Here is a 20,717-nt window from a genome sequence, read left to right as displayed (position 1 = left end):
CTTCATCATTCTGTCTAGTGTTTCTGGAGTTGTCAAAGCATGATGGCTATATCTTATTTTTCTGTGCCATAGATTTCTATTGCTGTCCAGAAACATTATTCTCAGTCTACTGTTGGCATCTTCAGTAGACGGTAGAAAGAGGTTTCTACCTGTTCCTAATGCCCATAACGTTGATATTGCTGCCCCACTTCCAGTCATCAAAAAAATAACCACCAGAGACAAGCAGAGGATGGCAACTTATGAGTAAAAGAGGGGAATAACAAATCAAAGGAGATAAGGATAGTAGAAATGAAGCAGGAATGACCTATTGTGTACAGCTTTAAGGAAATGCATTAAGTTACTGCTATGAAAAAAGAAAAACATGCTCGGAGGGATAATTGACAGAAAAAATGCATAGTAGAAGTAATGCAAAATTAATTTTAATTTCATCTGATGGGGGCAATTGTTTGGTTATTTCCTACTTCAGTGGCTAAAGTATTTTCCCCTCCCTGCCCTCTTTCCCCCCACTTTCTGTTCCACTTCCTGTCTCCGTCCTCTTTTGCACTCTGGAGTTACGCCAGAATCCTGCATCAGGTCAGCTACCCACTGGTTGAAATTATGTTCAGTTTTGGAGAGGTCTGACTGTTCATCTCTGCAAATTAGTCAGTCTGTCAGAAACAGAAGTGAATATAATATATTGAAAACATGGATATCTGTACATGCAGTTTCACTATGTTATTTTTGGCTCTACGATTGGCGATATCGGTTCATTAGTCAGTCAGTCCACCTCTTTAGTCCAGACTGGAATATCTCAACTATTTGATAGATTTCCCAGAAATTTGTGTAGCCTGAAGCTTGTAACCAAATGTAACAATGCATACAGCTACATCTAGTTCTAAATAAACACAGCAATCAAAATAACCAGTGCAAGCGCTGTTAAGCAGGTTTATTATGTCATAAAATTATCTGCTGGTCCTACTAAGGGAAAGCCTGAAGGAAAAGAAGACAGTCGGAAGAAGCAGCATAGTGTGGTACCAAAGGCAGATAACAAAGGAATAACCATTACACCACTCACCCAACCTAAAGGTGACCACACCCAAACTACCACTACACACCAACTTCAATATACATCCACATGAAGCAGTTCCCAGTGCACCCACTGGCTGCCACCAGGAAACAGGAGAAGGACCAGCGTTAGCATTATCTCTTAAATATTAAAAACCTGTAGCATTCACACAGACACACACATGACTGGATTTAAAAAGAGAAACACATTTTAAAATGGGAGCACATCAATGTAAAAGATAATTTCACATCCTCTTTGGCTCACACACATTTCTCAATAAATCCGGGAACAGCTCAGGGCTTACAAATCACTATACAAACAGAACAACAACAATCAGTGTGTAGTATTTACACAATCTAACAACATTTCATGGCATGCATCAGGAGAAAATATATTTGCAGCCCCAGATTCTCAGCTACTCTGTTCAGTTGTGCAATTCACTTAATCCGGGAATGTCTCAGCTTCCCTAAACAAATACAAGTAGTCATACTAAATATGACATTTTGGCAAAATGATGTTACCATAAAACCATGGCTTACTTTAAATAACCTTAACTGTATATTTGAAGGGGGAGGGCTGTGTTAAATCAGCTTTCCTAAGAGAAATACAAAGATATAAATTTGCTATCTGAACTTCATACACACATATGACTTACCCCAGATCTCAGCGTGTGCCCCAAACAAGAGGTGCATGAAAAACAGGCATACCACACCCTTACTTGACATTTTCTGACCAAATCACATTTCACTGACACATCTGTTCCTCCTCCTCCTGCATCTATCAATACACAAGATCAACTGGATCCTAAAGTCCTACCTACAACATTTGGTAACTGTAGGTACACCTCTCTTCTCTCGCTCCTCTATCCTCACACTGAAATCAACAAGTCCCCATACTGGAAATCAGTTGCAGCTGACACATCACAAATTCACCACAGTTTTAGCCTGGAGTGGAAACAGATGACAGATTCAGCTTAAATGTCTCACTCACAAGTTTTATATTTTATTTGCTTTCAGAATCACTGTCTGGTTAAAAACAGTGAATCTGCACTGTAAAAATGGCTGTGACATCCATAGTAATTTACTGTGTTTCTGCACAGTTAATAGTGAACAGTGAATATTTTTTAAGAACAATACGGTGTATTAGGTCTAAAAGCACAGTGATCAACATGATACTGTAGAAATCACAGTAGTGAACATACTACAGTAGAAAATCACAGTAATAATCCCATTACCGTAGAAAATCACAGAAACCATTATGTTAATGCAGAAAATGGCAGTAACCATAATATTACTGTAGAAAATGACAGTAATATTTATCATACTGCAGAAACCATTATAGTATAGTATTAGTATTTCCCTTTTGTAAAGAAAATCACTCATTTGAAGATTATTTTGTAGTACTTTCAAATACAACCCTCAAATTCATGGTGCAAATTAAATAATTTAAACATTAGTTTAAACATTAGTTAATTATTTTTTTCATATGAATTCAAATAATTTAAGATGGCCATGTTTCTTCATGCTTCTGCAGGCTGTTACTTTTCAGTGTTTATTAGGCCATGAAGTTGTGAGCTGATTGGTTGAGCCAAAGAAATGCATCACGCGATCTCAAACTTGAATAGTATCACTGTCAGTCTAGGTGCCAAAGTAATTCACCGCAGCCGGTTTGGGATTCAACAGCTTTTTTTTACCCGTCAGTCTGGAGCAGCAGCAGCAGTTGCCAACTTCACTGTCGCACACAAAGGCAGGAAATGTGTGTGTCCGTCTCCCAGACTTTGTGAAACCTCACTGTTGAAAATATTCCTACACATACACAAAATATTTCTACAGCTACAAAAAACTTTTTACACATGTGCAAATCATATCTGTGTGCACAAAACGTTTTCACTCATGCACAAAATATTTTTCTACAGCTGCAAAACTTTATTACAGATTCACAATCCATTTCACAAGCTCAAAATATTAATGACTATTATTTGATTCCATACTCTTGTGGCAGTTGTGCTGGTTATACTATGTGCCTGTTTTTATATTTATATTCTATATTTAGGCTTAAACACAAGCACCTCAGCAGCCATCTGCTTAGACCTGTTCATATGCACACAAACAATGTTGTCTTTATTGTGTAAGTTTCTTAGTTTTCACAGAGAAAACGGTACTTTAAGGTAATATAATTGTTGTCAATTCAGTGTTCGATTATTAGTCATCAGGAGAACCTGAACCTGAGATACAAAATGGATGCTGTTGATGGGGACCTGACCTCATCGCCAACTTGGGTTGAATATCTTTGCTTAGATTATCCAAGATTGTTTTGTTTCTAGTAAATTACAGTGTCTAGTATATTGTCAAGTTCAGTGATTTGTTGTTTTTTTTTAGATGTGGTGGACTTAAGAAATAAATTTTTTTTTTTTTCGTAAGGAACTGTGGCTACAGATTTAAACAAGCTTTTTACATATTGGACTTTTAATGTTATCTTTGTGACATTTGCTAAAGTCTGTAATATATACATTTGAAAACTTTGTTGACCATGTGGGTTACAGAATGATTTTTAGAGGACAGAAATTACAAGAACTGAAAACATTCTTATTTACTGTATTAAGTTGATGCCCATGCAGTCCAAACATTTCCTGCTGTTAGTACTTCACAGTAAAAGCTTCTCACTGTGTGCCTTTTATTATGAAGCATGTACAGGAAATGCAAAACTGACTGCACAAGTGGTCAGTAAACATCGATCTACATAGCAAAATGTTTTGTGCTGTTTGGTCGGCAGATCCGTTTTATATATTGCAAAGGAGGTCTTATTATGATATACCCTCAGCAGACAATGAATGGCTGCACAAAATTTCATGGCAAGCCATTAAATATGGACCAAAGTGATGGGTCAACCAACTAAACCATCTCTAGAACTATGTTGTTAAACATTTCCTGATATGGATTACTTTTTCTTTGTCATTTTGCCTGGTGATGCAAGAATAAGATTGATCAAAACCCACTTCATTCATCAATGTAGAAGTTGCTGTTTCTGTGCATACAACATCATAAATCACCTTCAGCTGCAGGTATGTTTCCATGGTAATCAGCTCTCTGGCACAAATAGACAGTACTACCTGTACTTGAACAATAAGCATGTCCATTATTTCATTTCATCCTGAGCAAAACAGAGGAACTAAGCAACACAAGACACTTACAAAAAAAGAGATTTTTTATTGATGGAAGAAGAGCCCCAATGATACAACAGTAAAACAGTTCATCTGGACCTTGATGCTTTTAAAAGCTGCACAGCTGATTGTTAAATCCTGGAAGTTTTCAATTGTGCCATCTTTGCATATCTTAACGGGGGTAAACATGCACTTTTCAAGGTGGATTATTAAAACAAATTATTCTTTGTTTCTGAATATCTGCAAGGGACAAACCATTTAAATCAATATTAAATGTAGAGAACCCAGAATAACAGTGCTTTCTCCAACTGCTGAGGTCTGCAACGGCTAGAAGGTATCTTAAACATTTATGAATCTATGCTCCAAAACAATAAAACAGATAGAGGAATTGCTTTGGCACACATAGTGTAGAAATGGGAAAAGGAAAACATACAGTAAATGGTCCTTTTTGCAGACATGCACATACAAAACAAGCTTTTACAGATGCATTCTCGTACTTCGCTCATCATGTGAAACTGTTTCTTCGGGGCAGTCACTTCAACAGAGTCACAGGCACTCATGTTTTTATATAATGGCATTGCCATGGTTAATAAAAGCTTGAGCTCCTAACAGGAATAATCTGCAATAACTGTTGATGTTCAGTGTAATTAAGTTAGTAATACATGTCTGATGGTGCATGGAGCAAAATTATCTCTTAAAATAATGTGATTCAGCCCATAAGCTTTGTTTATTGAGTGGTGCGTGTCACTAAAATAAATCACAGGTCTGGTTGAGTTGGACCGTCTGTGTATGTGCGTATGCATGTGTGTGTGTGTATGCGTGTGTGTGTGTGTGTGTATTTGTGAAGAAAAGACAAAAGGAAAAGTACAGGATATTGCCTCTTCCTTTCAACCAGTGCGTAGGATGATGTGGACTCCAGAGTCAGTAAAAACAGGACCGCTCATGTCTCCCACTTTGAGAGCAAAGGAGGCATCTTCAAAAGGTTTCTGCATTTGACCTAAAAGATAAACACAGATATGATACGTTAGAGCTATAAAATTATTTTAGCTTTCAAATAAAAATTCACACATATAAGGAGCTGTACATTAGGCCTGTTGGGACGAATTTCGGGAGTCAAATATAAATCGAATAGTAAAAAGATTAATACTAATCGAATGCTGAAATTACTACTCGAATGTGTATTTTTTTTAATACATGTGTTGGTTAACATTAGCGAATCTCGCCCTTCTCGCCTTGGCCTTTAAATTTCTCTACTGTCCCAGAATTGTCCCAAACACTGTATCTTTGTGTCCTAGGTGCTCATTTTAATTGTCCCCAGGACAACAGGACATCCTTAGTTTCGAGCACTGCTAAGTACACAGACTCGATGACATATTTAATATTATAAAAATGCTCATGAACCAAATTTGACTACAGACTTATTTATAACCTTTCACATGTGCACAACTCTTTTTGTTTGTGTATGCGTGAATAGGACTGTACTTGGTTGTGTATTGTTCTGTGTGTGTGTGTGAAATCGTTGAGTGTGCACCTCTGCCAAACAGTCCCAGGTCTCCACCGTTCTTAGCCGAGCTGCAGTCGCTGAACTGAGACGCCAGGGACTCAAACTTCTCCTGTCCAGACTTGATCTGTTCTATGTACTCTACACAGAATACAGAAAGAAAAGAACACATTAAATATGTTGATCAGATGTCCTTATCAGTTCAGCTCTCCTCTCCTCTCCCTCAATCATTCCTTACTCTGAATGAGTTCCAGGGCCTCGTCTTTAGATCGTGTGATGTTTTGTTCCCGCCAGGAGGATGGACGACGTGACTGATTATGCTTCACCAGGAGATGAGAGCAGCGTACCTGAATGAGTGAAAAAAAACAAAAAACTAATCAATCAAAGCACACCAGAATCTGTAAACAATGGATTTCTTAATGTCGATAAAGCATTAATTCCTTTTTAGATGATTAATAAGCTGTTAATAAGAACAAGCTTTGGGTTTCTATGTTCATTCATTCCCATCGTCCTGAAGAATAACTTCCTGTGTCACATTCATGAGCTCTTTTATTTGAGTTAATGGCTTATTATAAAGTGACAAAGCTTGCTGTTCTGGGTGGCCTCCTCTCCATTATGCACCATCTAACGACCTCATTGTTGCTAACATAACTGCAGACTTGATGGCTTACTGGAAAGTTTCTCATTTAACAGTAAGCCACCTGCACTTTTAAAAGTTGAGAAGCTATAGAGAGTTCTTCTATGACAATAATTAATTGGGTCAGGGGTCAGTCGTTAATGAAATGGAAATTTTATTTTCCAGAAAATAAGGGGTCATAAGGTTTAAATGAATTAAAGAGCTGGTTAAAAAGTCAACAAGTCGACCTGTAAGAGAATAATAAACACCAGGCTAGTTCATTTTTCACAACCTGGCAACCCCAACGTCCTTATGAATGTTTTTTTTAAACAGTCAATGAAGAAATAAGTTATTTATCATTAACCTCTTCTACTCCCCGAGGACGCCGGTATCCGCGGGTGACATTACCGTCTTTCAGAGGCTGTATCATATGAAACTAGGAGACATCAGGAATCTGTTAGTACCAACCATGTCATGCTAGCTTGTCAGGAAGGGCCTCTGTGTTCATACCTGACTACTTTTCTAGGAAAGCAGATGATGCTTTTTGATAATTGATTATTCTTTTTAATTTTTATGAATAAAATTTCTAAATTCTCTAGTTCCAGTTTCTCAAATGTGAATATTTTCTGGTTTCTTTAGTCCTCTATGATAATAACCTGAATATCTTTGGGTTGTGGACTGTTGGTCGGTCATCTTGGACTGTGAGAAACAGTGATTGACATCTTTCATCATTTTATGGACCCAACAATTCATCGTTTAATCGAGAAAATAATCATTTGTTGCAGCGTCAATATCAAGTAACAAAAAGTGATGATATCATTCTCCAATCACATTACATCACCTCTCACATGAAATGTCGCCTAAATGTTGACCATGAAGAGGAGGCACATTAGCACAGTGGACACAGAGTCTATGTACGATATTAACAACACATTTATGAATAATTTTATTGTGGCATGTTGCAAAATTATATTATGGCTGTAACGATTATTTTCATTATTATTTATTTCCTCAATTCATTAAGTAATCCTTTTGTCTATAAAATGTCGGAAAAGTGAGAGATGGAATGTTACAATTTAAATACAATATATTTACTATCTTACTGCTTTACTATCAAGTAAGACAAAAAAAAATCCCAAATCCTCACATTTGAGAAGTTGGAAACTGCAATTTTGGGTTTTTTCTGCTTAAAAAACCACTAGAACGATTATTTTTATTGTCATTGTAGCTTTAAATTATATGTGTGTGTACTTATACACTTCTTAAAAAGAATATAGATTAAAATAAACAACACAAAAACCTTTTAAGACATTTATTGCACACTCATGGGATTGAAAGTACAGTATGAACTCAGTGAGGCGTTGAAGTGTTTTGGCTCCCGTCAATTTCTATAATTTCTGCAAACCACCAGATGTCACTGTTCTTGCTGTGTTCAGGAGTTTTAGTCCACCCATCACTTTCATTAACTAGGAGCAATGTAAAGACTCAACCTATGTTTTAAAGACACTGAGACTGTTACACATGCCGTCATTTTGTCACTTCTTCATAATTGCAATTCTCTGCCTTAATCAAATTAATTGAAAAGCCTTATACAGATTACAGGCTGTGTAAAACTCTGCTGCAAAGCTTTTAAGTCAACCTCAGCTGTGCTCTGTGTTTAGTGCTAATTAACAAATGTTAACAAGCACCTCACAGTACAGCCTTACAAAGCTGCTGGTGTGGTTGCAGCCTCTTAGATCTTGTTTTGTTGTAAAGCACTTTGTAACGATTGTTTTGCAAAGTGCTCCATTCATTATCCTTATGAGACATTTTTAAAAATTATACATAATAACCTTATCTGGCTCTCCACGTCCATCTCCCACTGGACGTTCCCACTGGCTGGCATTGGTGATGTGGTTGAAGTAATACACCTTGCCTGGAGGGGCAAAAATAAGAGTCATTAAAGCCGCATTCATTGATTTTTATAACACATGGAGGCAGCGGAACAAGCTGAAAACACAACATTGACATCACCTTGTTTAAGTTGTTATGGCAATTGTGTTGATGCACCAATCTAATACCCCCGATCGGTATCTGCTAGGGGTGTAACGGTACATGTATTCATCCTGAACTGTCACGATATGGATGTTACGGTTCAGTGCATTCAGTTGTATGAAGAACCCTGTAGTGTCGCTGCCGTCACAATGACAAACATGAGACACATAACGCTGACCGAGTGCGACGCTATTATTAAAATATGCTCAGTTATCTCCATAGTGAAACAACAGTGAATACCACATCTCCTCGTCCCCTTCCCCCCTCTGTGACAATCGGCTTTTCACTCCGCCTTTGAGTGAAGCAGTTTGGAACAACGATAAAAACATTTGATTTCTGATGTTGTCAGACAGAACGTCGAAAGAACCAATTCTGAGGGGGAAAAATGTCGTTAAAAGTATTGCAGTAAAAGTAGTGGTTTGGTCCCTCTGACTGATATATTATTATATATGACATCATTAGATTATTAATACTGTTGTAATACTGTTACTGTTGTTCAAAATCGTACCGAGGTACATACTGAACTGTGAATTTTGTGCACTGTTACACCCCTAGTATCTGCACCAATACTGACCTTATTTAGTGGATTAGATATCAACTATGATTTGACCAATCTACATTAAATAGTTTCTTTATCAATGTCATTATAAAATTAAGGGTTTCCACTATCAGTTACTCAGTCACGATGAGCCGCCAACTCAATTTCAGTACCTGATACTTTACATAAAACTTATTCCTACGAGTTCTTCTCAGATTTTAGATGAATTAAACTCAATTAAATTAAAAATTTGGATCAGTGCCTCCATAACTGATTTAGCAAACAGTTGCTTATTTACACATCTGCAGACATGGAACAACATTAGCATTCATTTTGAGTAATGTTTTCAGCCAACTGATGAAAGTTAAGTCCAAAATTTTACTCTACTTTTACCGCTGTCTTGGTGGACATCAACTCCTGAGAGAAATAACCAGCTCTTTAGTTGCTCTAATGATCCACTGTCTTCACCGGATAGTCTCTAACTTTGTCTGTTCGTCATATAGTGCTGGGTAGGTAATGCACATTGGTTTTTATTAGAGCTCTTTCCTAAAAACAAATGTTGATGAGAGCAGAGATGTAATGATCCAAAACAGACTAAAACACTCTGTAGAGCAGTGGTAGACAAATAGCGGCTCATGGGCCAAATCTGGCCCCCCCAACAAAAATATATGGACCTCTAATGAAAGCTTAAGTTTTTCCTTTTATAGATTGTATCAAATCTTTTACATTATTCGTCATCTACAGTAGATAACAATGTAAACACAGGGCTCATGTAAATCCCATGATTGTTTGTTTTAAATAAACAAACAAAATCACATTTAAAACATATTGGGTTGTATTTTCACTGTGCATGTAAAACGTCAGCTCGATAAATAGTGCTGAAAAAAACTGGCCCACGGTTGAACCTAACTGCTTGTGATGGTTCTGTCAATTCATCACAACAAACAACCACTTTGACATTTCACACAGTTCTTCCAGACTGCAGCCAGCCTCATTAACAAGGCCCGGGACCCCCACTGACATGGACTCTATCCCACCCATGGACACTGTACTTTATACTAAGGTAAAATCTCATAAACTTGATCCAACACAGTGTTACATCAACTTGTCTCTGCATATACTATTTACACTATGAACATTTGCACATCCATAGTCAACATTCTGTACATTTCATTTCATTCTCTTCAATTTAAACCTATAGCAGCTCTTCCCACTTAGAATATATTTCATATATTCATTGTAAATTTCATTCTTTTTTATTTAGGATTACTTAATTTTGTGTATATTTTGACTGTTATGCATCACAGCACCAAGGCAAATTCCTTGTATGTGCAAACCTACTAGGCAATAAACCTGTTTCTAATTCTGATAGTGAAAAAGCCTCTTTAGATAGACAGAGACGTCACAATGTGATGGGACTTAATTAGTCAGTAATTGGTTTGAATGTAAATAGATTTAAACTGTCCAAAGCTTGGCCTCCCCACGTGAGGCAGGCTGTATAGAAGCATCGCAGCCAGATTCAGCAGGCTCAGAGGCAGCCGCTATGCGCAAGTCATCAGACGGTTGAACTCTGGGACTTTGTGAACATACATAACACACACACTTAGGCTAATCACCCCCCCACCAAGCACACACACACAAATTCTCTTTTCTACCACACAATATTTACATTTTTATCAGAAGTATTTATCACCCATCACTTATGTGCAATACAATTTTAATAACCATGCATTTAATTAGTGCTGCACCTTTGATTTGCAGTGAATCTCAAAGTTCTACAGCATTAAAAACATATAGCATAAAGAAAATAACAACAGTTAAAATGAAAAAGCCTTCCTGAACAAAAATGTTTTTAAGCCTGTAATTTTTTTAGTATATACTCTAATTGGAGCTTGAGCTTCAGTGTTGCTACTTGCTGTGTTCCTATGCATCTGACAATAAAACCTCTTGAATCTTCAATCTCGTGCGTGTGTTAAACCCCTGCAGAGGCTCGCGCTCAGTCTGCAGGTGAGGCACATGAACACAATGACGTCATGCAGGGCCCTGCAGCAGCCAGGTTGAATGGAGCAGTGCGTCCATGAAGCTAAATAACAGCCAAACACCTCATTTACAATAACACAGCCTTACTTCTGAGTGTCCAGTCACTAGTTTCAGCTTCTCCTGGTTTAAGTTAAAGTTTAATCTGCCTCGTGTCAGCAATAAACACGATGCTCGCGCTGCTAGCCGGTGAGCTAAGTTAAACATCATGTTGTCATTCAGCTAAACTCGCATTTTTATCCTCTCGTGATTTCCTGTTTCATTACCTGAACTGCGGCTCATTCTTTTCTCCCATCCCGACGGTAGATTCTCCTCGTCTGCCATTTATTTTATTTGTTTTTTTGCAAAAGCGTTTTTGTCCAAATTTAATTTCTAAAATGTATTAGCTGCCGCGCGACAGACTGAGATGCAGCTAGGCGAGTCACGACAATCTCCGGCTTGTTTACGGCACGAGTTGTTTTCAGAATTAGACCCGCCCTTTTTTGGGCGGGTGTTTCTGTCCTGTCATAGGCTCATGTGGGCTGTCAATCACTGCCGTGTCGACTTGATTGGTCGAGAGGCTTTCATCAAACTTAATCAGCTCTTACGGCGAGCAGGACGAAAAGCGTTCCTGAAAAATATCAGCGATAAAAGGAAGATTTTGTTATTCTGCTGTTAATTTCCAGGTATGAATGTCAATTTAAACACATTTTATTTATAACTGTAACACTGTACTGTGTAAGTGTAACTGTGCTTTGTGCTTTGACACATCAACACGTAACGGTGTCGTGAGCTCAAGCTAATGTTAGCTAACGTTAACGATAAACAAAACAAATTTAAACTGACTTTAAAGGCTCTTTTTCTCCAATATGACAAGTTGTGACTCAAAGACATAACGTGTCACTATCTGTACCAGTATTACTGTCCTGAATGTCACTGTAGTAGTGGTTTAAATCCACTCAGCACTCACATTAAACGTGCTATGTATGCTAACACACATGTCACATTTCTTTTGGATGTAACAGCAACAGAAGATGATCGAGGTGGTTTGCAACGATCGTTTGGGCAAAAAAGTCCGGATCAAGTGCAAGTATCCTTCACTGAATAATGCGTCCTGTCAAATGTGCATTAAAGGATAGGTTCACAGTTTTTCAAGTCTGTCTTAAAACAGCAGTCAGGTGCTCAAATGAACACTGAACGAGGTTTTCCTCGCTGTAATTATTCTTTCTGTTCTTACTGGCTATTAAAAGATACCTTTAAAATGCACTTTCAATGTAAGTGATAGGGGCCAAATGCATGTAAAAGTTTGACCAAAGCTTATTTGAGGCTTTAGCAGTCTGAGTTAGTCATGTCAAGTGGAAATCTGCCACATAACGTCAATTTCCTTTTGTGTTTCCTGGGACAGTGTTTCCCTGTTGAGCTGCAGTGGAAGTATAGTAACAAAAAGAGGGACTTTGGCACTAAAAGACTGTTGTGAAAGATTTAAATTTGGCATGGGTGAATAGTACAAAGACACTGAAGCTCTGATATCTTCTCTCAAAAGTTTTAACAGTTTTGTTACTAAACTCTGAGCTCAAGTGATATGTACTGCAACACTGGTGGGATGTGAAGGAAGGAAAATGAGCAATACGGAGATGTACACTACAAAGAGACATGTATGGGAACATTTCGACCTGATATCAAGTAGAGCTGCAATAATTTATCAATTAGTTGCTGAATTGAAAGATATCTAGTAGATTTGACTCATTCGGACCGCTGAAGCTTCATATTAGCTTCAGATAAACTTGTAAATACATTTTTGCACAGAAGGAGACTTGTGGATTTTGTCCCCTATCACTTACATTGTAAGTGCATTATGAAGGGATCTTCTAATGGCCCATATGATCAGGTCAAATGATTACAGCAAGAAAAACGTATTTCAGTGTTCATTTGGGTATCTGACTATTGTTTTAAGACAGACTTCAAAAATTGTGAACCTATCCTTTAACAGGGCCCCTTTCTTTGTGCATGGAGTAAGTTTGATTTGATTGATGGTGATTTGATACATTTTCCTGGAGTTTCCACTTCTTCAAAGCCACTAGAACTGTATTTATGACTGTCAGAGCAGTCATTAAGCCCAAGCCTGCAAAAGTGTAGGCCTATTCACAGTAAGGCTGCAGGTATTGATAACATTCTCAATTAATTGATTAATCTTTTGGTGAGTAAAATTTCAGAAAAGAGTGACAGTTGCGTATAAAGTCCAAGGTGTCGTCTTCATATTAGTTGTTTTGTCTGCCCAACAGTCTAAAACCAAAACATTCTAGTTTATTATCACTTAAGAACCAGAGAATGTTTGTAATTTTTGTCTAAAATATGAGTTTACTAATACTTGTAAGTCATTACAATACTTTGTTGAGCCACCAAAGTGTAGCATATTGTAGGGCTGCAACCAACAGTTATTTTCATTATTGATCAATCTACAGATTATATTCTCAAGTAACAGTTTGGTCATTGAAATGCTAAAAAATTCAGGAAAAAATTGCATTCACTATTTCACAGAGCCCAGTGCAATGTCTTCAATTTGTTTATTTTGCAAAGAGTCCAAAACCTTAAGATGTTTAATTTACTGTCATATAAGAAAAACAGCAAATGGTCACATTTAGGAAACAAAGAACATTTGGTATTTTTGCTTGAAAAAAAATGACCTCTTGATTATCAAAATAGTTGCATATTAATTTTCTTTTGATCATCAATTAATCGACTAACTGTTGCAGCTCTAGCATACTGCATGTGTTACAAACACTGAATTTAAGATTGACTACTGCACTTGTTAATCTGCTTCACTGTGTGGTTTTTTTTTAAAAATATATTAAAGGTGGCTCTTTATCTTTAAATCACATCTTAAGTACACAGTAAAAAGGTGCTGTCTGTAGCCACAGTGCCATGCCAGCCAATTACAAGCACGCTCAAAGTAAAAGCACAATGATAATTCAAGACTACGTCACCAACAAATAAATGCTCATCAGCATTCAAAGAACCAAGTTGAGCTGGATGAGAAGTAGCAGGATCATTTAGCAGGTTAACATTATGTTAGTCTAGAAAAAACACATCTCTGTTGGCAGATTTGTTTTTTCCTGTGCCACCACTTGTTCTTTCCTTAACCCCAGCGTTTCAGCTCTGAGGATACAATTGGAGATCTGAAGAAACTCATTGCTGCCCAGACAGGAACACGGCATGACAAGATTGTATTAAAGAAATGGTAAGCTGCTCTCTCTGTGTCATCTGCCCTGACAGACCTTAACAAGTCTTTGTGTGGATTTGTTGTGTAGCTAACTAAATGTTCTCTCTCTGCCCCCGCAGGTACACCATATTCAAGGACCATGTGTCTCTGGGTGACTGTATCCTTTACACAATCTTTTAAATCGCAGTGTCACCGTCTGCAGCTCTGTATTGATACTTATATGTTCTTTTATTTACACCTTTTACATACTCAATTTATTAGCATCAGACATTTTAAGCTACCAGAAACTTACATTAACACTTACAGTTGTCAGCATGGGATGATTTGACCATCATTTTCTAGCTAGCTGATAAACTTTTGAATCCTCCAAATATGCAGTACTGTGCAAAAGTTTCAGGCACTAAAAGTAAAATGAATATGCTTTCATAAAGTAATGCCATGAATAGTTTTTATTCATCAGTTAACTTCACACAAAGTTCAGTTAACAGAATAAACCTAAATCAAATCAATATTTGATGTGAGCATGCTTAAACTTTTAAAAACGGCACCAGTTCTCGGTGCACCTTCACACAGTTTTTGTAGGTACTTGGCAGATATACAGTACTTTTGCACAGTACTGTATATTAAATACACAGGCAAGTATATGAGCGAAGTTGATATATCACAAGTCCAATAAGAAATTCCATTTAACCTGATTGTATTGGGACGGAGGCCAAAGTCTTACTGGATTATCTTGAAACCTGCCCTGTATACTTAAGATTGCTTTAAGTTCTTTTTTCTGATGCTTTTAACATGTTAATGGTAGTTGACATGAATCAAAAGCTGGAAAAAAGTGTCGCACACTCTGGCTCTATATGTATTTCTCTTTTTATTGGATGATGCTTTGGCCCTCAGGCTTTCTTCAAGATCAAAATTCTTGATGTTGATCTTGAAGAAGGCCTGAGGGCTGAGTGTGCGACACTTTTTTCCTGCTTTCGAGTCTGCTCCCAGTGATCAGCACCTCACTACAACCCTTGGTGTGTGTTACTTTTCCACTATATAGTTGGCATGAATCAAGCAGAATCAAGATTGGTGAAGAACTATCCTATGCTAATTTGTTGTACTTAACCATGACCTCTGCAGATGAAATTCATGATGGGATGAACCTGGAGCTGTACTACCAGTAAACCAGATGAAGACCACAATTCAATGATACACGGCAACCCTCGTCCTCGTTTAACACAAACACACAGATGCAGAAGTGTCATCGATGGAATCTGTCGCAGGAAACCACCATGATCAGACAACACAGCCGAAAGAGAAGAGTGGCGTCCACCACCCAGTCATGACATAGATCTCAGTTTTAGCTGTTCATTTTTGCCCATAATTGATTTGGCAAAATCAATTTTCCCACAATTGATTGGGCAAAATCAAATGTGGGCAAAAGGTATGTTTTTGTTCTATATTGATTTTTGTTTTGATATTTTGGAATTAAAGCTGATATTTACCTACCTATAAGGCTGATTGCTGGTCCTTGATGTCCATTAATTGCATTTTCTCACACTGGGGGAGAGACTAATTCACCTTTTTTATGTGGAACATTTCTTTAAATGAATGTTAATAATATTAATGTTACCTCCAGTTCATCTGAAAAGTGAACATACAACTCAAAAGTTAGTAACTTTTCAAAATTAAAAACATGCACGTGGAATGCATAGATTTATTTATTCAAAAGGTCATTACGCTACTGTAGGTGATGCAGTACGTGTTGAATTTCATGTCTGTGGTTACAAGATTGCCAGTGTGCAAAAACATTTTTTTTTTTTATCCTAAACCACAAGACCAAATATGCACCATTAACATGTGCTTTACTTTATTCATTCATTTATTATGGACAAAACACATTAATTCACATCAATATGAAGTAAATATATCAAATTTAGCCAAAAAGCTAATGTTCATCTGCAGTACCCAGACAAGTTGATGTTATACATTAAAACAAACAAACAAAACATCAAGATCATTTATGCGTCTTTATATTTCTACTTCATTGTAAAAGGGAAATTAACTTCACTTTTTACTCACAAATTTATTGGACAACAATAGTTCTGGGTTACTTTTACATGTTAAAAGAAAAATTCACAGTTTTTCAAGTCTGTCCTACAACAATAGTCAGGTGTCCCGATGAACATTGAGATTTTTCTTGCTGTAATTATTCCTCCTGTTCATTAGAAGATCCTTTCATAATGCACTTACAATGTAAGTGATCAGGGACAAAATCCACAATCCTGTATTTAAAAGCTAATATGAAGCTCCAGCTGTCCAAATTAGTCAAATCAAGTCATCATCTTTCATAATTACTGTTTTTTAGTGCCACATTCCCTCTTTTTGTTGTGATCCTCCTGCTGCTGAACAGGAAAACACTGTCCGCTGAGACACGAAGAGGGAATTTCTTACTAAAAAGACTGTAACTGTGGAAAATATCTGCTTTATTTGAATAACTCTTGACTGCTGAAGCCTCATATTATCTTTTGCTCAAAACAAGGACTGTGGATTTTGTCCATCATCACTTACATTGAAAGCGCATTTGAAGGGTTCTTCTAATGGTCAGTATGAACAGGAGGAATTATTACAGTGAATAAAACCTGTTTCAATGTTCATTTGGGAACCTGACTGTAAGACTTTAAGACACACTATTAATGTTACATCACACAATGATATTTTGGACAATGGTCTGCCTCTAAATTTGTGGCAGCAGTTTGAGGAAGTCTCTTTCCTGTGTCAAAAAGACAAGGCCAAGTCCACAAAGAAACAGTTTTTCCCAGTTTGGTGTTGAAGAGCTTGACTGGTCAGCACAGAGGCCTGATCTCAACCTCATCCAGCACATTTGGGACATTTGGGAACACCGACTGGAATGACATGTTCATAAAAATCACATATTGTTGTAATGTTCAGGTATCCACATACTTTTGGCCATGTAGTATTTGTTTTGTTTGTAAATTATTCGTACAGAAACCAGACATTCATACGGTCTATTGAACAAAAGTTTTATTCACATCACTAGACAGTCATTAGATCACAAGTAACGGCTTCTCTTTCACACGGACACAGCCACACTCGTGCATATGAGTTAATGCAATCGATGGAAACCAGGTATCACATGGACCCGCACACATTCAGTATGGGCCTTCACCTCTGCAGCCAAGTCAGCAGTAGTCAGAGTAATCCTCCTCCACGTAGTTGGCTGGAAAGAACCCCACCTAGAGACACAGGAGCAGTGAATAAAATGAGATACAGATGTCTAAAAGCCTGTGAGTTTTGTTTTTTCTTTCTTTTTTCTTGAGATATTTATGTTTGCAGAATCCTCACCCGGCCGTACACTTCTCCTCTCCACCAACCGCTGTGACCTTTTTTGGAGATGATCTTGATGGTGTCTCCTTCCCGCAGCGACAGCTCAGAGCGGTCCCTGGCTGAGAAGTCATATCTGGCCCTCGCTACGCCGAAACTCCTCATGCTGCCCCCTGTCAGATAACACCATATTACAACATGGATAAGTTTAAAGGAATAGATTGACATTTTTAGGAAATACAGTAAAGTCAAGTCAGTTGTATTTGTATAGCCCGATATCACAAATCACAAATTTGCCTCAGGGGGCTTAACAATCTGTTCAGCAATACAATATCCTCTATCCCTTGATTCAGATAAGGAAAAACTTTCCCCAAAAAAATCTTTATTGATGAAAAAAAGGAAGAAACCTCAGGGAGAGCAACAGAAGGAATCCCAGGACGGACAAACATGCAATAGGTGTTGTGTGTACAGAAATACAGCATGGAAAAACTCACCTTCTTGCTGAGTGTTGATGAGAAGATCAACATCACTCTCGATATGAACAGTGGTATTGATCTTCTCATTTAACTCTTGACAAGAAAGTGAATAAGTGTATTTCCCTGAATGTCAAACTTCTCAATTAACATTGTTATAATGAGGAGGAGTGTGTGAGGTGACCAGGACTGTGGCCAGGATTTAGAAATACTGAGGTTATGAGTCTCTGCCCCGCTAGGGAGGTTCAGGGGCAGTTACACATGGCATGACAGTGAAAAATTAGTGTATAAAATATAGTAGAATAAAGGGAGAAGCTTTAGCTTAATAAAGATATACAGCATGACTGTTACGGCCAGGACCCCTGAACTCAACCACAATATAAAAATGCAAGATAAAAAAGATGTGTTTAAAGTATTTAATGAAAACATTTCTGACTTGTTATTTAGATAGTATGTCAAGTTATGAGTACTGAAGACAATTTACTTGCAAACATAGCTTACTCATGGACAGTAATGCGGGAGGTATGGGTTCTTCTGAGGGTGCTGCAGCACCCCCTAGTGGCAGAGGGTACAATTTTAAAGGGGACATATTATGGAAATGTTTTTTTTTACCTTGTCTTTGTATGGATTTGGCAGGCTGAAATATTATTTAGGTACTGCGGGAAAATGACATAAATACAGTACTCTTGGTGTTTGGCCAGGGTTTGAAGTCTTCAGATTAACAAGCTTAAACAAGCTGTTCAGAATTATTGCCCTTGATGATGTCACAGTGGGGACACAAGCAATAAATTAACATTGATTAATCAGTTAGCTGTGCTAATGTACTTTAGCCTACTGCCAAGTTTGTAATTATTACTTTTTTTTTACTCTTGGGTGCAGTGTAGCCAGGCAGGGATGGATGGAAATAATTAATTTTAAATGTGGTGGTTGCTATACCCACCAAAATGGCATGTTCAGTACAAGGGAAGAAAGAGGTGGTGGAAAATTTTTGACTTGAAAAATTACAATTTGAATCACACTTATTTCTTTGCAAAAAAAATTACTAACATGTTCCACAGATTCAAGAAAGTTGTATAAAATTGTTGAAAAGATACATAGGCCTAATATGTCTAAAATAAAGTTAAATATATACTGATAAATAATGTGCCCTTTAATATAAGAAATAAAATACTGTAAATGTAATTCTTATTTGCAATAAAATAAAGAGAAGAGGTATTTATCATTATTGATCAATTAATTATAGCGATAAATGAGATATCACTGACACATTTTGGTAATGATCACTGGACACACAACTATCTATCTGTGCCTCATTTCCTGCACATTTCCTGACCACAAAGATTGTGATACATGAAGACGCAGCATCAGAGAGCAAAAAGAATTAGGAAATGTCATTTCAAAATCTTTAGCAGCACAATGACCCAGAAGAGACGTCTCTCTCATATTTATTTTGGACATATGCTATATCAGCTTCATCACCACAAACCTTGCGCAAGGCCTGGCCAGGGCCACTTGTGGAGTAGACAACAACAGACGTGATACAAGGTAGGCTAATTGTTTATTCAAAGCTGCTGCCATAAAGTGTAACTTTACAATAATGTATTAGGCGTGGCCCAATAGAACTGCAGGATTATCCTATAGGCCTAGCCTAATTCATAATATTATAGTTGCAATTTATAATTTCAATTTTATAGAACTGCTATTAGGCTAAACACAGATTTTATGTAGGCCTATTCCTTTACTGGATGTGGACATTAGGATTTGTTGGTTATGGTTTGTAAACACAACATTCAAAGTTGGCCCTTCCTCCCCGGCTCAACGATACCAGAAGCGTTACGCTGCAGTGCAGTGCTGTCGCTATGTGTTTATAGAGTCTCAACCTCACAAACCTACGCACTGTTATTGGCTGGGGGCTACACACCCACTGCCCAAAGGTTGACACCCAGAAACATCCCGTACACAGCAAAATAAGAATATAAAGGCAGAGGGCTAGAGTCTCTGCAGATACAGACACCATCACACACTTCTTCTAGTGGGTCATAAGTGATGATTGAGAGGGATTATTTTTTTATGAGTCTATATATTGTTTTTTTTTTTAGGAAAATCCTACTCATTCTTAGTAGCTTGGTCTGGGGGTCTATTTTCAGCATCACAGATGCTACTGAATGATCATAGAAATATTATAGGAATGTTATGGGAATACTATAGGCAGCAGTGTGTCTCTATGATCCTCTCGCTCTTCTGCAACTACGCATTGCAACTTGTCATTTTGATCATGAAGGTGACACCACTCTATAGAGTATATAGGCTACAATATAGTATAGAATTGAGTATTTATAGTATATATTTTAGAGAACATTATAGATCCAAGACGAAACTGACAGAAGGAGGGGACTAAGAAAAAAAGGCATAATTACAAATCTGCTGATACTTCAGCTCCACGGACTGTGCCATGGATTTATCAATACACAGCACAGTTAGTTGCTGATATTTCAGATCTTTGGTCGAGGCCATAGATTCTAATTTGCACAAACCTCAATGAGTCAGGCAGACTAGACTAATATATTCATCTAAACAACCCCTCTGCCCCTGCACTCTCTCTGCTACTAGGGGATGGAGAGGGGGGGTGGCAGGTTAACAAGGGGGAGGCGTTTTGGTCATTTTGCTAACAAGGGGGATGGCATCCCCCCTCACCCTCCCTCATGTCGTCTACTGCATATTTCCCACCGTGAATATTTTTGCCACTGAAAATGTCAGAGCAGAAACTCCTAATTGATTCTTTTCATA

At 37.5% G+C, this 20,717-nt stretch overlaps 3 protein-coding genes across 10 annotated transcripts in view; 1 reads left to right on the top strand and 2 right to left on the bottom strand.

The window, feature by feature from the left end:
• Positions 1 to 4,231: 4,231 nt before the first annotated feature.
• Positions 4,232 to 11,374, bottom strand: pin1 (peptidylprolyl cis/trans isomerase, NIMA-interacting 1). Its single transcript, XM_042395068.1, has 5 exons — positions 11,198 to 11,374; positions 8,155 to 8,237; positions 5,945 to 6,053; positions 5,737 to 5,847; positions 4,232 to 5,202 (listed from the first exon to the last, which is right to left on the bottom strand). Exons 1-5 carry the CDS (start codon positions 11,253 to 11,255, stop codon positions 5,093 to 5,095), a joined length of 471 nt encoding a protein of 156 aa, XP_042251002.1. The 5' UTR covers positions 11,256 to 11,374; the 3' UTR covers positions 4,232 to 5,092.
• Positions 11,375 to 11,490: 116 nt separating this feature from the next.
• On the top strand, positions 11,491 to 15,627 carry ubl5 (ubiquitin like 5). The gene is made up of 5 exons (XM_042395080.1): positions 11,491 to 11,596; positions 11,936 to 12,000; positions 14,065 to 14,148; positions 14,250 to 14,287; positions 15,253 to 15,627. The coding sequence occupies exons 2-5, from the start codon at positions 11,945 to 11,947 to the stop codon at positions 15,294 to 15,296; spliced, it is 222 nt and encodes a 73-aa protein (XP_042251014.1). The 5' UTR covers positions 11,491 to 11,596; positions 11,936 to 11,944; the 3' UTR covers positions 15,297 to 15,627.
• A 1,076-nt stretch (positions 15,628 to 16,703) lies between these two features.
• LOC121909107 (proto-oncogene vav-like) overlaps positions 16,704 to 20,717 on the bottom strand; it is a 37,121-nt gene continuing 33,107 nt past the window's right edge. For 7 of the 8 annotated variants that reach the window (XM_042429541.1, XM_042429526.1, XM_042429558.1 and 4 more), the window contains 2 exons: positions 17,479 to 17,630; positions 17,025 to 17,369 (listed from right to left, as the gene is read on the bottom strand). In XM_042429541.1, coding sequence (XP_042285475.1) covers positions 17,316 to 17,369; positions 17,479 to 17,630 — 206 coding nt within the window. In that variant the 3' untranslated portion in view covers positions 17,025 to 17,315. The other variant, XM_042429535.1, reaches the window with a different exon arrangement.

Source organism: Thunnus maccoyii, chromosome 2 (assembly GCF_910596095.1).
Source record: "Thunnus maccoyii chromosome 2, fThuMac1.1, whole genome shotgun sequence".
NCBI classification, from domain to species: Eukaryota; Metazoa; Chordata; class Actinopteri; order Scombriformes; family Scombridae; genus Thunnus; species Thunnus maccoyii.
This window is presented reverse-complemented; position numbering and strand designations above follow the sequence as displayed.

Coding starts and splice junctions, on each gene's coding strand:
- pin1 (XM_042395068.1), bottom strand. CDS start 11,255: ATGGCAGACGAGGAGAATCTACCGTCGGGATGGGAGAAAAGAATGAGC. Junction 8,238..11,197: donor AAGAATGAGCCGCAGTTCAG/GTAATGAAACAG, acceptor TTGCCCCTCCAG/GCAAGGTGTATTACTTCAAC. Junction 5,848..5,944: donor GGCCCTGGAACTCATTCAGA/GTAAGGAATGAT, acceptor TATTCTGTGTAG/AGTACATAGAACAGATCAAG.
- ubl5 (XM_042395080.1), top strand. CDS start 11,945: ATGATCGAGGTGGTTTGCAACGATCGTTTGGGCAAAAAAGTCCGGATC. Junction 12,001..14,064: donor AAAGTCCGGATCAAGTGCAA/GTATCCTTCACT, acceptor CCAGCGTTTCAG/CTCTGAGGATACAATTGGAG. Junction 14,288..15,252: donor CCATGTGTCTCTGGGTGACT/GTATCCTTTACA, acceptor TGACCTCTGCAG/ATGAAATTCATGATGGGATG.